Below are 12356 nucleotides of genomic sequence, written 5' to 3'. Positions count from 1 at the left end.
TCCAACCTGGGATGGGGGGATGGGATCTGGGAGCACCTGGAGCAAGAGGGAGGTGGTAAGGGAGCTAAAAGTGGTACATGGAGGATGATAAAGAGAGGAGAGCTGGGGATGAGCTGCCCCATGGGCCCTGATGGGGCTTGCAGAGCCCGCTGGGCCCCATGGCAGGGTCTGCTCAGCTCTGAGGAGACAGGAGCAGAGATGAGAGGGTGGCTGTGCAGATCCTCAGTTAAGAAAGGGAGGGAGGAGGGGGATCAGGGATGGATGGGGGGAGCATTTGTCCCCCGCACACCTGCCAAGGGCAGAGTGCCTCATGGCAGTGCCCTGCACAGAGCATGACACCACTGCCAGGGATCAGCCTCGGGAATCCAGGCACAGAGCCCGTGGCTCAGGGGTAGATCCTGGGTGCACATGTGCACCTTCCTCCAGGTCAGCTCACACCCCTCTGGGTCATCTAACACCAGGCACTCTAAAGCTTTTTGCAGAAAAGCTTTTCTGGCTCCTGCATGAAACCAGCAGCTTTTTCCAGCCGTGCCTCCCTATGCCTGGTGGAGGCTGCCTGCTGCTGCTGGGCAGGCAGGGTGGGATGCAGAGCCCATCTATCCCTCCCCCGTGGGGAGCTCCCCCTCATTTATCTGGGCTCACCTGCCCGACAGAGGCCCTTCTGGCTTCAAACCTTTTAAAAACTGGCTAAACATCTCCAGGGATTCTGCTGTAAGGAGAGATGAAAGACCCATGTTAGACCATGGGCATGGGGAATGTGCTCAGGGCTCCAGCACCCACGCAGCTCTTGGGGGGTCACTGCCAACCGCATGTGCCCGTGGGGGTGGCACATGGAGCTCCATTCATGAGCCACGCTGGTGGGCTGAGCCACGAGCGGGCTCGGGAGCAGATCCTGCAGGGAAGCGGCCGAAGCCGCACGGCTGCTCCTGCCCCGGGTCCCTCCACGGGACAGTTGGTGGCATCAGCCCCCAGGGTGGAGCAGCCCAGGAGAGGGCAGAGCCCTCCTCCAGCCGCTGCTCCCACCTGCCCCATCGCCATTCCCCGCCGTGCTGCCGTCGGCCCGGGGTGAGCTTTTCTCCTGCCACGAGCCATTTTTGCAAAGCTCCTAAAAGGGAAGCGCTGGGAACCCGCTGCCCCGTCCCCGACCCGCTGAACCCTGTCACAACGAGCCGGGTGACGAGCGGCTGCTTCTCTTCGCAGGAGGAGGGGGGAAGCCAAAGATCGCTGCCAGACCCAACAGCCGCAAGGCCAAGTCCCCGGCGCCGGGTCTGTCCTCGGGCGAGCGGCCGCCCTCCGTCTCCTCGGTGCACTCGGAGGGCGACTGCAACCGCAGGACTCCCCTCACCAACCGCGTCTGGGAGGACAGGCCGTCGTCCGCAGGTAGGGCTCGAGGGGACGGGTCCCCAGAGTGGCCGTGCCGCCCTCGCAGGGGTGTGGGGAGGCTGCGGGGGAAGGGCCACCACCCCTGGTGCTGACTCTGCTTCCTCGTCCCGCGCAGGTTCGACGCCGTTCCCCTACAACCCGCTCACCATGCGGCTCCCCAGCGGGGTGGTGACGGCGGCACCCACGGCCCCGCTGCCGCAGGGCACCCCCGGCAGCCAGCACCACGCCTGGGACGAGGAGCCCAAGCCCCTGCTCTGCTCCCAGTACGAAACCCTTTCGGACAGTGAATGAGAGGAGCCAGGGGCAGGGAGACGGCGACCAAACCCGGGGCGCGGGGAGCGAGCGGGACGCCCGGGGCGAGCGCCCACCGCCCCGGCCCCGCCGGCTCTCACGAGCGAAGATGCAGGAGCAGAGCGATTTCATTTTTTCCTTTTCCTTTTTTCTTTTTTTTTTTTTTTTTTTCCCCCCTTCCCTCCCAACCAGCCAATTTGGGGGGGGGGGAGGAGGGGGGGAGGATGATGGTTTTGGATTATTTTTAAAATTTTGTTTGGGTTATTTTTTTTTTTCTTTCTCAACATCTGGAAATTTCTGCATCCTCTTCGGTCTGATAAAGAAAAGAAAAAAGCCTTAACGAGACAAAACCCAAGGAACCCATCTTCGATCTTGGCAGCCGTGCTGGGCGGTGACCCCGCGCTCGAGAGGGACAGAGAGCGGCCGTGTGCCCGTCCCGGGGCTCGGACGCTCTGCCGGCCCCTTCCCGCAGCAGCGAGCCAGGGGCTGCGGATGCTCCTGCGGAGTCGGCAGCGGGCGGTGGGATGCTCCCCCGTACCCGGCCGTGGGGATGTGCCTCAGAATTGCAAAACCTTGAGCGGGTTAAAGAAAAGATTGAAAAAAAAAAAAAAAACACGGTTGAGACGTGAAACGGAACGGAACGCCCCGGGTCGGTGGTTCCCTGGCTGATCCGAGGGCTGCTTGCCCGGCATTCCCGCGTCACAAGACGTATCAGCCCCGCGACGACACGCTTCGAACGTGGCTGGGAAGAGCGGGCAGGGGAGGGAGTGAAGAGCTGTTTCTTAAAAAAAAAAGAACACAAAAAATCCTGGTCCCTTCGATGGAAGCAATCCCGGGTCCCTCGGAGCGGGCAGGGACGTCCCCGGGCTGGCTCACACGCTGCCCACTGAGGGGCTCGGTTGCTTTAAGTGCATTGTTTTCTGAATGGTGAGAAAAGGCAATTGTAAATTGTATTGGTCTACAGGGTATATTTTTGATACCTTCAGTGAATTATGTCAATATTTTACGCAAGGAAGGACTTTAAACAAAACACAGTATTACATGCTGTAAAAGAGGTTCTGTTCTTACATGCAGGCTTTGCTGCATTTGTCCATTGTATGGAAGGGTTAAAAAAAAAAAAGGTAACAATGATCCATCAAAGTTATCTGGGAGTCAGGAGAATGTATGTACTTAGTTTAAAAAAAAAAACCAAACAAAAATCTTGCCATGGTTGCAGGGCCCCCCGTTACACACACCTTTGCTGGTTGTAGACATTGATTCTCCAGAGCCCTCCGAGCTGGCCAGGGCAGGGGCGGGCAGAGTGGGCAGGAGGCCAGCGTGGCAGGGAGTTCACAGGAAACTTTAAAAAAAAAAAAAAAGGAAAAAAGTTTAAAAAAAGTTTTTATTGTATTTTTGTGATACACACGAATGCTCTACTTTACATTATTTTTTTCATTCCATGATGTTGGCTCATATCTGCAGTTACATGGTTAAAGAACAAAAATATTAGACTTTTTTTTCATTCACTTCTGCTTTCTCGCTCTGGGGGGAAAACAAATGGCAAAAAAAAAAAAAAAAAAAAAATGTATTAAATGCTTTGCATTCTGTACGCTAGAGGAGCCCCAGCCCGGCCCAGCCCCGCAGCCTCCGGCAGCCCCGCGGGCTCAGCGGCGTGGCCAGCGCTGTCACCTTCCCCATGGATCTTTCTTTTCCCCCTGCAACGTTCCCAGGTTGATTCTGATTTCAAAGCAAGAGAATGATGGTGTTTGTTGTTTGTTTGGGGTTTGGTTGTTTTTGTTTTTTTTTTTTCTGTTGGGTTTTACTTTTGGTTTTGTTTTTTTTTACAATGTACAGGTTTTTAAATGTTCATCAATGTTTGTGTCTTTTCTGTTGTGCTTTTTTTTTTTTTTTTTTAAAGAAAAATCCAAGACAATGCACAAGCGATGTGGAAAGTCTTTCCGTTCCCAGGTTGTTGCTGCTGTCTCTGTGGCTCTGAGCTGTACAGACTCACAGAGCTGATGTCTGGGCAAAACACTATTAAAATGTTGCAGATTTTGCTGGGAAAAAAAGAATTCTCCAAATCTGACACATCTTCAAAGCTGCCTCCCTAGCTGATTTGGAAAAAATAGCAAAAAAAACCCCAACCACAACAAAGAATAAAGTTCCCACTTGGCACAGTAGCAATACTGTGTGCTGCTTGGTGTCTGCAGATGTCCAGGAAGGCGCTGGGTGCCGGTGGAAGGTGGCTGCAGAGCTGGCAGAGTGGCATCACAGACCCTGCCAGTGGCCCAGTGAGGGCTGAGACGTGGCCAGAGGGGCGAGAGAAGGGTGATGGAGCTGCTGCCTTTGGGGCTTTGCCGCAGCTGCTCTCACCAGGGGCACTGCAGCACACCAGGGATGGAGGCACTGGGGTGGCATTCGGGTCCCGCAGCGTGTGGGTATCCCGTGCCTACCCTGCAGCCGGGTGTTGGGACATCAGGAAGGGCCACGGGCTCCAGCCAGGAGCTGCAGAGCCGCCTTCTCTCTGCCCAGCTGGGACAGGGTTGGGTTGCACTCCCAGTTAGCCGTGGGCAGCGTTCACCAGCAGCATGGCCAGCACCCAGAACCGTGGGATGGAGAGAGAAGAGCCTGTCCCACCCTTCAGTGCCAACCCCAGAGCCATGGTTCTCTCACTTCCACTGTTTTGTGTGTGTGCAAGGTGAGGGGCTGGGGCTGGCCAGGAGCCCAAAGCACAGCAGCACCTGAGGCTGTGCCGTGAGCATGGCAGAAGAGTTCTGAGGTATTGGTGAGGTTGTTTTCAGCCCTTACGGGGTTTGTGGCTCAGTGCTGCTGGATGGATGTTACCCACCAGCTGCTGGGCAGGGCAGCGTGTGCAGGAGGGGACTGGGAGGACGTGAAGGTGCTGGGGAGACACTGGTGACACCGAGATGCTGCAGGGCTCCAGCAGCCTCACCCGCTGCTCAGTGGGATCCTTCAGGATTGTTCCTGAACGGGGGACGTGACAACATTGCTGATGTTCCCAGCTCTGTGCAGGAGCTCAGGCCCTGGCTGAGCCTGCCCCCGGCTGGGGGAGCAGCCCAGGGATGCAGGAGACTGGCTGAGGTCGGGACAGGTAGGTCTTGCTGCAGTGGGATCCCCCCTGTTGAGAGCTCAGCCCCACACTTGGCCACAGCACTGCTTGGTTTTGGCACTCTGTGTCTTGCTGTGTCGCCATCGTTGGGTCTCCCCACACACACCCCATCCCCAGGCAGACCCAGCGACTGGGATGGAGTGACTCTGAAGGGAGCACACAGAGCAGCAGCAGCTCCCACCGGGGAGCTCTGAGCCCCCTTGCTGAGGTGCAGGAGCAGAGCATCCTCCTGCTCCGGGTTAATTAATTTGTGTCTCATCAACAAGCTGGCAGTGTGTGGGCAGAAGGCCCGCAGCTGCTTGGTGGGGAGCCAGCACAGACCTGGGAGGCTGCAGAGGGATGGCCCAGCTTTACCTGCTCAGATGTGGACTCAGGGGAGTGAGGTTTTGGGAAAGGAGGAGCTGCTGCTCCTGTAGGTTGTGGTGCTTCCCCCCCTCTGGCCCTCGTTCTCCCCACCGAGGCATCCCCAAGCACCTCTTCATGCTGTTGGCTGCGGTTGTGCAATCCAGGAGAAACTCACATTAAACTATTCCAAAACCCCAAGTTTAAACTTAGTGTTGACCAACTTTGTAACTTGTACAAATGCAAACCAATCACTGGACAATTTCTTGCTTGAACTGTACGGGGGGAATCTCTGTGTGTGTACCCAGCCTGTGCACAGCTGCTGTGGAGGGACTTGTGCGACAGCCGGGGCTGTACAGAGACCACCAGGTGTAAATAATTCCACAGCTTGCTCCAGAGGGGAGGGGGTTCTTCTGCTAAAGGTGACGGGCTTGTTCACTGTTACTGTGCTCGGCGTGCCCACCAGCGAGCGGTGGGGGACAGTGGGCGACCACTGCCGTGCTGGTTCAATAATAAAAGAGCAAACAAACCAACCCAACCCAAAACTTATTTGGCAGCAGAAAGCAGCTCCTGCCTGTGGGGGTGTGTGAGCCCGGGCAGGATGAGCTGCTCATGGGACAGCTGAGGCGGCTGCAGGCGAGGGGGTGGGGGGGGTTGAGGGATCCCTGTGCTGGTGTTGATGGGGTGTCCAAGGTAAAACGGGCTGAGGGGACCTAGGGGTGGTGGCAGCAGGTGTTTTTCCATGTGCGAGGGCACAGTGAGCACCCCTAGACCCTTGTCTCATTGACCCAGGGCTGCATGAGATTGTGGGGGAAGCTAGTAAGCCACTACCTAATTAAGATATGAAACCTAATTAAGAAGCTCTGGTATCTATTTGTGGGTCTAAATTGCTTTACCTCCAACACCTGTCCCATGGGGTGTGGTTGACTTCAGCTGGGAGTCCCCAAGTCCCCTTCCCACAGTGATGCCATAGGCTGGGGAGCTCTTCCCACTGCTGGGGGGGGTGTGTGAGGTGGGGAATGACGACTGGGGGGTCACTGAGCTGAGGGGGATGACTGTGCATGAGATCTAATTGATGACTGTATGGAATGTAGTCCACTGACTAGCTATTAGGTAGTTGGGGGGCCTTCTGCTGCCTTTCCTGGGGCTCAGAAATGGATTTTACACAGATGATATTCTCCTGAGCACAGCAATGAGCATTTCAGCCAGGGTGTACCCCTGCCTTCTGCCAGCACTGCCTGACTGGTTTGTCTGCCCAGGGGATACCCAAAAGCTTTCTTTCTCCATGCTGCTGAGATTCACCCTTTATCATCTGGATTGCTGAGACACCCTCTGAAATCCCTCCAGGTATATACCCACACTGACCAAATCTGCCTCCTCCAGTTTCCACGCGCTCCTCCAGCAACCAGCTGCCATGGTGATGCACTGGGCAGATACTGCTGGCTCTTAAAAATCAGCCTAAAGATCTCTTGAGACCAGTGATTTTGTTGAAAAACCTTCATGGAAAGGCTTTTGCCACTCTGAAGGCAATTAGAGTAAGTTAATAACCAGTACAAACAGGAGCCAGGCTGTTCAACCTCTCACATCAGGGTTTAAATGCTGACAGGGGCTGACAGCCGTCTCCCCGGTCAATAACTCACACTGATGCTGAAGAAACAGAAGGTGGGAAAACTCTAAATTCAAGGCCAACACTTAGAATTTAATGATGGAAAACTTTAGGTCTACTTGCAAAGCTCTTACATAAAGAGATGAAAATGAAATGGGACAAAAGCAGACGGCTTTGAAAACCAGCAATAAAAAGATGTCAGCAATCCACACTCACTCATATTTTGGGTGGTAGACAGGAGTTTTTGAGGGGAAAGGGAAGATAAAAGGCATCCCTTCTGCCTTTGCCCTGGACAGGCTGTGAGAAGGTGCAGGAGCATTGTGGCCTTCTGCTGACAAATTGGTGTTTAGTCAGGACTGGAGATTTTTTTTTTCCTTTGGAAAGAATTAAAACAAGAATTTTTTTTTTTTTTTTTTTAGCTAGTTAAGTGATGAGAGCAGGGAGAAAAGGGCACAAGGTGGAGGCTGTCCTTGTTGTGCACGCCAGGACACTGCACTGGGTGCCAGCAGCCTCCTGAGGCTCCTGGAGTGGGATGCAGCTGGGGTGATATTTTTTTTTAAAAGGGTACAAATCACACCAGAATACCTGTGCTGGTAGCACCCAGCCCTGTGTCCTCCCATGGTGGTGGCCCCACAGCCCTGACACGGCAGCCCCAGCAGAGCAGGGACTCCCTAGCTGAGCTTTTGGCCAGGAGAGCTGGTAACTGTTCCTGGGCTCTGTACGGCAGGAAGTGTTTTATACTCTCCTGACAATTGCAATCCAAATAGCCATTCATCAGTTCTTGTGATTTGCCGTGAAATTATATATGCTCTGTGATAATGATGCAGAGGGCTAAAGAGCTGATCTTGGCAGATGAGACAGGGTAGGCTGGCAAGTAACTTGGAAGGAAAATAGAGCAGCTTTTGGTGGGATGCCTGGCTCTTATCAGCACTGGGACCCTGAAGGGTGCTGGGCAGAGGCAGAGGTGTCCAGGCTGGCTGAGCTCAGCCTGGCTTCCATGCCATCTGGGAAGAATTGGGTTCATAAGAGACTTGGGAATGAGTGTTGCTACGTGCGTGTGTGAGTAACAGCTGAATTAATTGTCAGGTTTATTTATCCTCTATTTTTTGGCCTCCTGCAATTACCAAAAAGTATTTGTCAGGACTCCAGGCAGCAGAGTGGTAATAAATCACTGGCCACCGACGGGAGGTTGGAGCAGTTGTATCTGGAGTGATCCGTGTTGGCGTTACTGAAGGGCAAGTGCTCCGAGGGGCTGGAGGCCTGCAGCACAAGCAAACCAACAAACAAACCAGCCAGCTTTGCAGAAATGCTCCTGAAATTAAATCCATGGACACGCAGTTCTCCAGCTGTGGAGAAATTCCCTAACAGGGATGCAGGGGAGGGGGACTTGGGAAGGTGAAGCCTTGGCAGCCACCAGTGCATGGGACATTGGCAGACCCTGCAGGGCTGCAGGTCCCTTCCTGTGGTGGCACCAGGGTGACCAAAGCCACCCCTGTGAAATGCACAGCATCTGCCTGCATGCCCTGGACTGGAAATCTGCAGAAACAGGGGTGAAAGGTGAAATCCTTGTGCTGCCAACACAGCACTTTCTGGATCCTGCTTTCCAGTACGGGAGGGTGTCCAGATCCCACCAAGGAGGGACCGCATTCATCTCAGCTGCAGACACAGCTGACAGGTGAGGCTTTCCTCTTGTTGGCCCTTGTAAAAGGAGATCAGGCAGAAAGGACTGCCCGTGGTGCTCGGGAGGCCAGCCCAGAGATCAGTTCCGCCACCAGCATCGTGGGGAGTGCATTGGTCACACATCGCTCGAGTCGCTGGGTTTGAGGAGGCCGGCGTGTTTCCCTTCTTTGGAAATACTCTGACTGTCCCTCTGTAAATGCATGGAACCTGACGAAGCACAGGGTGTTGCAGGGGTGGTAAGCTCCATCTGGAGAGCTGTCTGCTTTGAAGTCGGATGCTGTTTTAAACTCTGCAGGGTACTTTTGCTTAGGAAAAGCAGCAGTTGTCAGTAAAGACTGATCTTTGTCCAGAAATTTTTGCTGTTCCCTGACTTCTTTTCATATTTATTAGTCATTTGCAATCTCTTTGATGACTAGATGCATGTTCAGCTTGGAGAAAACTGTTGCAGTATTTGCTGAGGTAAGTCAGGGCATAGGAGACGCTGACCACACTGGCCATGCTAATGATGGTGCATCTAGATCAGTCATTATTAATTGCCATGGCAGCCCCAGTGCTCCCAAGCAGATGCTGAGGAAACCCATGGAGCCAGCAGGAGTCCTGGGGAGATTGTTCTGAGGTCTCACCCACAGGCAGTTGTTCTGCAAGGCTGCATGTCAGTATTTGTGGAAAATGTTGTGCCTGTGGGAGAGGGCAGCGCCAGGAGCTTCTGAGGGCTCCTCTCCTGCCTGCAGTGGCACAGGAGGAAGGGAAGGTTTCATGAAGAGCAAAAAGCTGAGCAGTACCATCCAGGAGGTTGCTGTCGAAGACACTCCATCCTAATTCAACACATCCCTCGAGCTGCTCAGCGCAGCTGTCAGCAGGTGTGGCCTGATGGGCCCCAAATCAGCTCCAGTGACACAGGGATTCTGAAGAGGTTTGGATTCCACTGACTTGGGTATTTGTTCGAAAAGTCCAGACTTCAGCTGTGAAATCCTGATCCAGCTCTGCCCAAGACCCAGGAGTATTTTCTGCTGCTGTTTCATCCTGAGCCCTTTCCAGAAAGCGAAGCAGCTGCCAGAGGTCAGACACGAGGAACCCGGTTGGTGTGTGCCTGAAGATGGGTGCCAGGTCTGGATCTGCATTCCAGTTGGACCAAAGCAGAGCTTTCCCCATGGGGATGTTAATCCCGGGCCTTGGCTTAGAGCCATATCCAGCTTTCATGCTTTGGAACTGAAAAAGAGCACCATTCTGTTCAAGGGAAGAACAAGTCCTTATATCCCAGCTCTGCACACCAGTGAGAAGTCACAACTGGCTCCTTAGCACTGAAACCCATCTAACTCCACCCCACTGGACTCATTTTTAAGCTACTAGTCTCCATGGGCTGCCAGAACATCCTGCTTTCCTTCAGGCCAGCCAGAACCTCTGAGCCGGAGCTGCCGTCCACTGGTGAAGGAGAAACCAAATAGCAGAGGTTGGAAACCAAATAGCAGAGGTTGGAAACCAAATAGCAGAGGTTGCTCTTGGGTCTCTTGGAGGGGGAGGGCAGCCTTTTTATTAGGTTCAGATGTTGCTTTCTGCCCAGGGCCATGCTGGGAAGTAAAGCAAAGTGTGTTAATGTTGGCTGGAAGAACCTCTGTGGAAACAGGCTCGAATGAAGCAGGTTTCTCCTGTGCCCATTTCCTGGGGGAATGGGGGAGATGAGCCAGCACGGGAGGCACAGGCATGGGAAAGGAGTCACCCCTTGCTGAGCTGAGGCTGCTGAGCCTCTTCCCTTACTCTCTAAAATCTCCCAGCAGTGAGTGTGGCTTTAGCTAGCCACCCACTGCTCCAGGGCTCTTGGGAACCTGCTGTCCCCTGGTCAGTGTCCCCAAGCCAATGGCACCCTCAGGGAGAGCTGCTCCCAGTGCTGAGCTGATGGGTTCCTTCTGGAACTGTTCCCTGTTGGGAGATGTGGAGGTGGAGGGCTCTCTCTGAAGGGCAAGGCTGTACTCCAGATGTGATTTTTCACCATTAGGCAGTGTTTAAACACACTGTGATTTCCCTCCCCACTTCTTTCAGAGTGCACATGGAGGAGAGACCCTTGGAGGAGTGAAGTGGGGAGGCAGGGGGAGGGCAAAGGAAGCTTTCCCAGAAAGTGCTGAGCTGGGCTGCCCCTTAACAGAGCTGGGCTCCAAAGGGTCCCTCCGGCCGGTGCCAAGCCTGGAGGCCTTCGGAACCCGTGGCTCATTAAGAGCGTGCCTCAGCCAGGGCTGGGCTCACGCACGGGGCTGGCGCTGCCAGAACAAGTCCCGGAGGACTCGGAAAGGGCCGCGGCTGCAGAGTTCGGGGCAGACCTGGAGGCAGAGCAGAGCTGTTGCTTAGCAAAGCACCCCGAGCCTCAGTGGCTGCTCCACCATTCCCTGCTCCACTTCACCTTCACTCCAGTTGGAAAACAGGCTCAGACTAGAGCTGGAAGGATGCTCAACTCCTCTCCCAGATACTGGTGAGGCACTTGCGTGGCTCTGGGTGCTCTCTCCTCTGGGTCAATGTATATCTCAGGGTAAAGCTGGTGCTCAACCAGCCAAGGATGCTCCAAGAGATGCTGCCATCCCAAATGCATCATCAGAAGCTGGACTTGAAGTTCAAACCCCAGTTCTGCCCCTCCAAGGCCAGCCTACTTGGCCACGACAGCCCCATAACGTGGTGTGCATCGTGGCCTCTCCGAGCCGTGCTTGTCAGCAGATAAAATGAATATCCTGGGAGCGCAGGCGCTAAGAAAAAATCGCTGTCGGAAGCACAGCAAAACCCATCTGTGAGTGGAAGAGGTCAAAGAAGAATACAAAGGCTTTTATTTCCTGGAGGCATTTGTCAGCAAGACAAATGTGCTTTTTTAAAATTTGCTGCCATTTCCTAGCTGGCCGCCCACGCAAGCGCCAAATGGACTTTCACTCGCATAAAGCTGAGTGTTGGCTTGTGTCCTCTGTAATCCAACGCTCAGGAATCAGGCGAGGAGTCAGCTGGATCCCTGTTTGTTATCAGTAAGTGGGGCATATTTAAAGGATATGGGCAGATTTCAACACTACATCTACAACTAGTTTATTGCTGGTGTGTTCCTCTCTTGCCCTTACTATTTATGTTGAAAATTATAAATGAGGGATTGATGATTCTGGCTGGTTCATGAATAATCAGGTTATTTCACTGCAAAGCCCCAGGGGAAGGTAATGTTTCTACAATCCCCCAACAAAGACAATGCAGTTTGCACGTGTGTATGCCTCTGTTGTTCATTCCTCCACTGCTTTGTGTGGGTTTTGGCGTGGTTTTGCACCCTCCCTCTGCAAGTGTGCCTATGCCCAGGCACTCCCATGCTGCATCCCAGTCCAAAACGTTTCCCAGTTTACGCAGTCCCTTGACACCTTCAACAGCAGCCACACACGGGGTGTTTGGAGCAGTTTGGTCTCCAGAGAAGGAGGTGATGGGCATCTCAGTGTCCTGTGAAGGGAGCATGTAGCCAGGAGCCCTGGGGAGGTGCATGGAGAGCCCCAACCACAGCAGTCAACCTGGAAGGAGCCCTGCCCTGATCCCATTTGTATTTCAAGGAGCTACAAATAGCTGCTGGTCTCAGGATTTGCTTGTGAGACAGGAAGAACCTTGGGGAGATGATCTGAATGTTTATGTATATTGAAATGTCTAACCACCAGGCTCAGAACAGGCTCAGGAAGGGAATCTGGAGGTGGTTAGCTGGAGAGGAGGATATTTTTATGCTAGAAATGTGCTGTCCGCCTGTTTGTAGGGTAGGAAGGATACGATGAGAATCAAAGGCTTGGCAGGATGAGCATTTTCATCCTCGTAGATGTGAACTCCCCATCTGTCTTGGACTCTAAGGCGTGGAACTGTTTAGATCCAATATCATTATTAGAAGCAGAAAATAGAGCTCATAAAACTCCCTCCTTACACCCCAAAAAAGCAGTTCCAGGACCCTTTATCCTG

General features: G+C 53.7%; 1 protein-coding gene across 13 annotated transcripts in view; it reads left to right on the top strand.

Moving 5' to 3' along the window:
* NCOR2 (nuclear receptor corepressor 2) overlaps window positions 1–3833 on the top strand; it is a 157320-nt gene extending 153487 nt beyond the window's left edge. For all 13 annotated transcript variants that reach the window (XM_042035096.1, XM_042035103.1, XM_042035095.1 and 10 more), the window contains 2 exons: window positions 1201–1380; window positions 1499–3833. In XM_042035096.1, the coding sequence (XP_041891030.1) occupies window positions 1201–1380; window positions 1499–1674 (356 nt within the window). In that variant the 3' untranslated portion in view covers window positions 1675–3833. The remainder of the gene's footprint in view (window positions 1–1200; window positions 1381–1498) is intronic.
* Window positions 3834–12356: the final 8523 nt, after the last annotated feature.

The sequence above is a fragment of the Corvus kubaryi genome, unplaced genomic scaffold (genome assembly GCF_017639235.1).
Source record: "Corvus kubaryi isolate FWS band 111438036 unplaced genomic scaffold, C.kubaryi_AGA036_p1.0 37382, whole genome shotgun sequence".
Taxonomy (NCBI): Eukaryota; Metazoa; Chordata; class Aves; order Passeriformes; family Corvidae; genus Corvus; species Corvus kubaryi.
The sequence above is the reverse complement of the archived record's forward strand: the minus strand, read 5'-3'. Positions and strand labels throughout refer to the sequence as shown.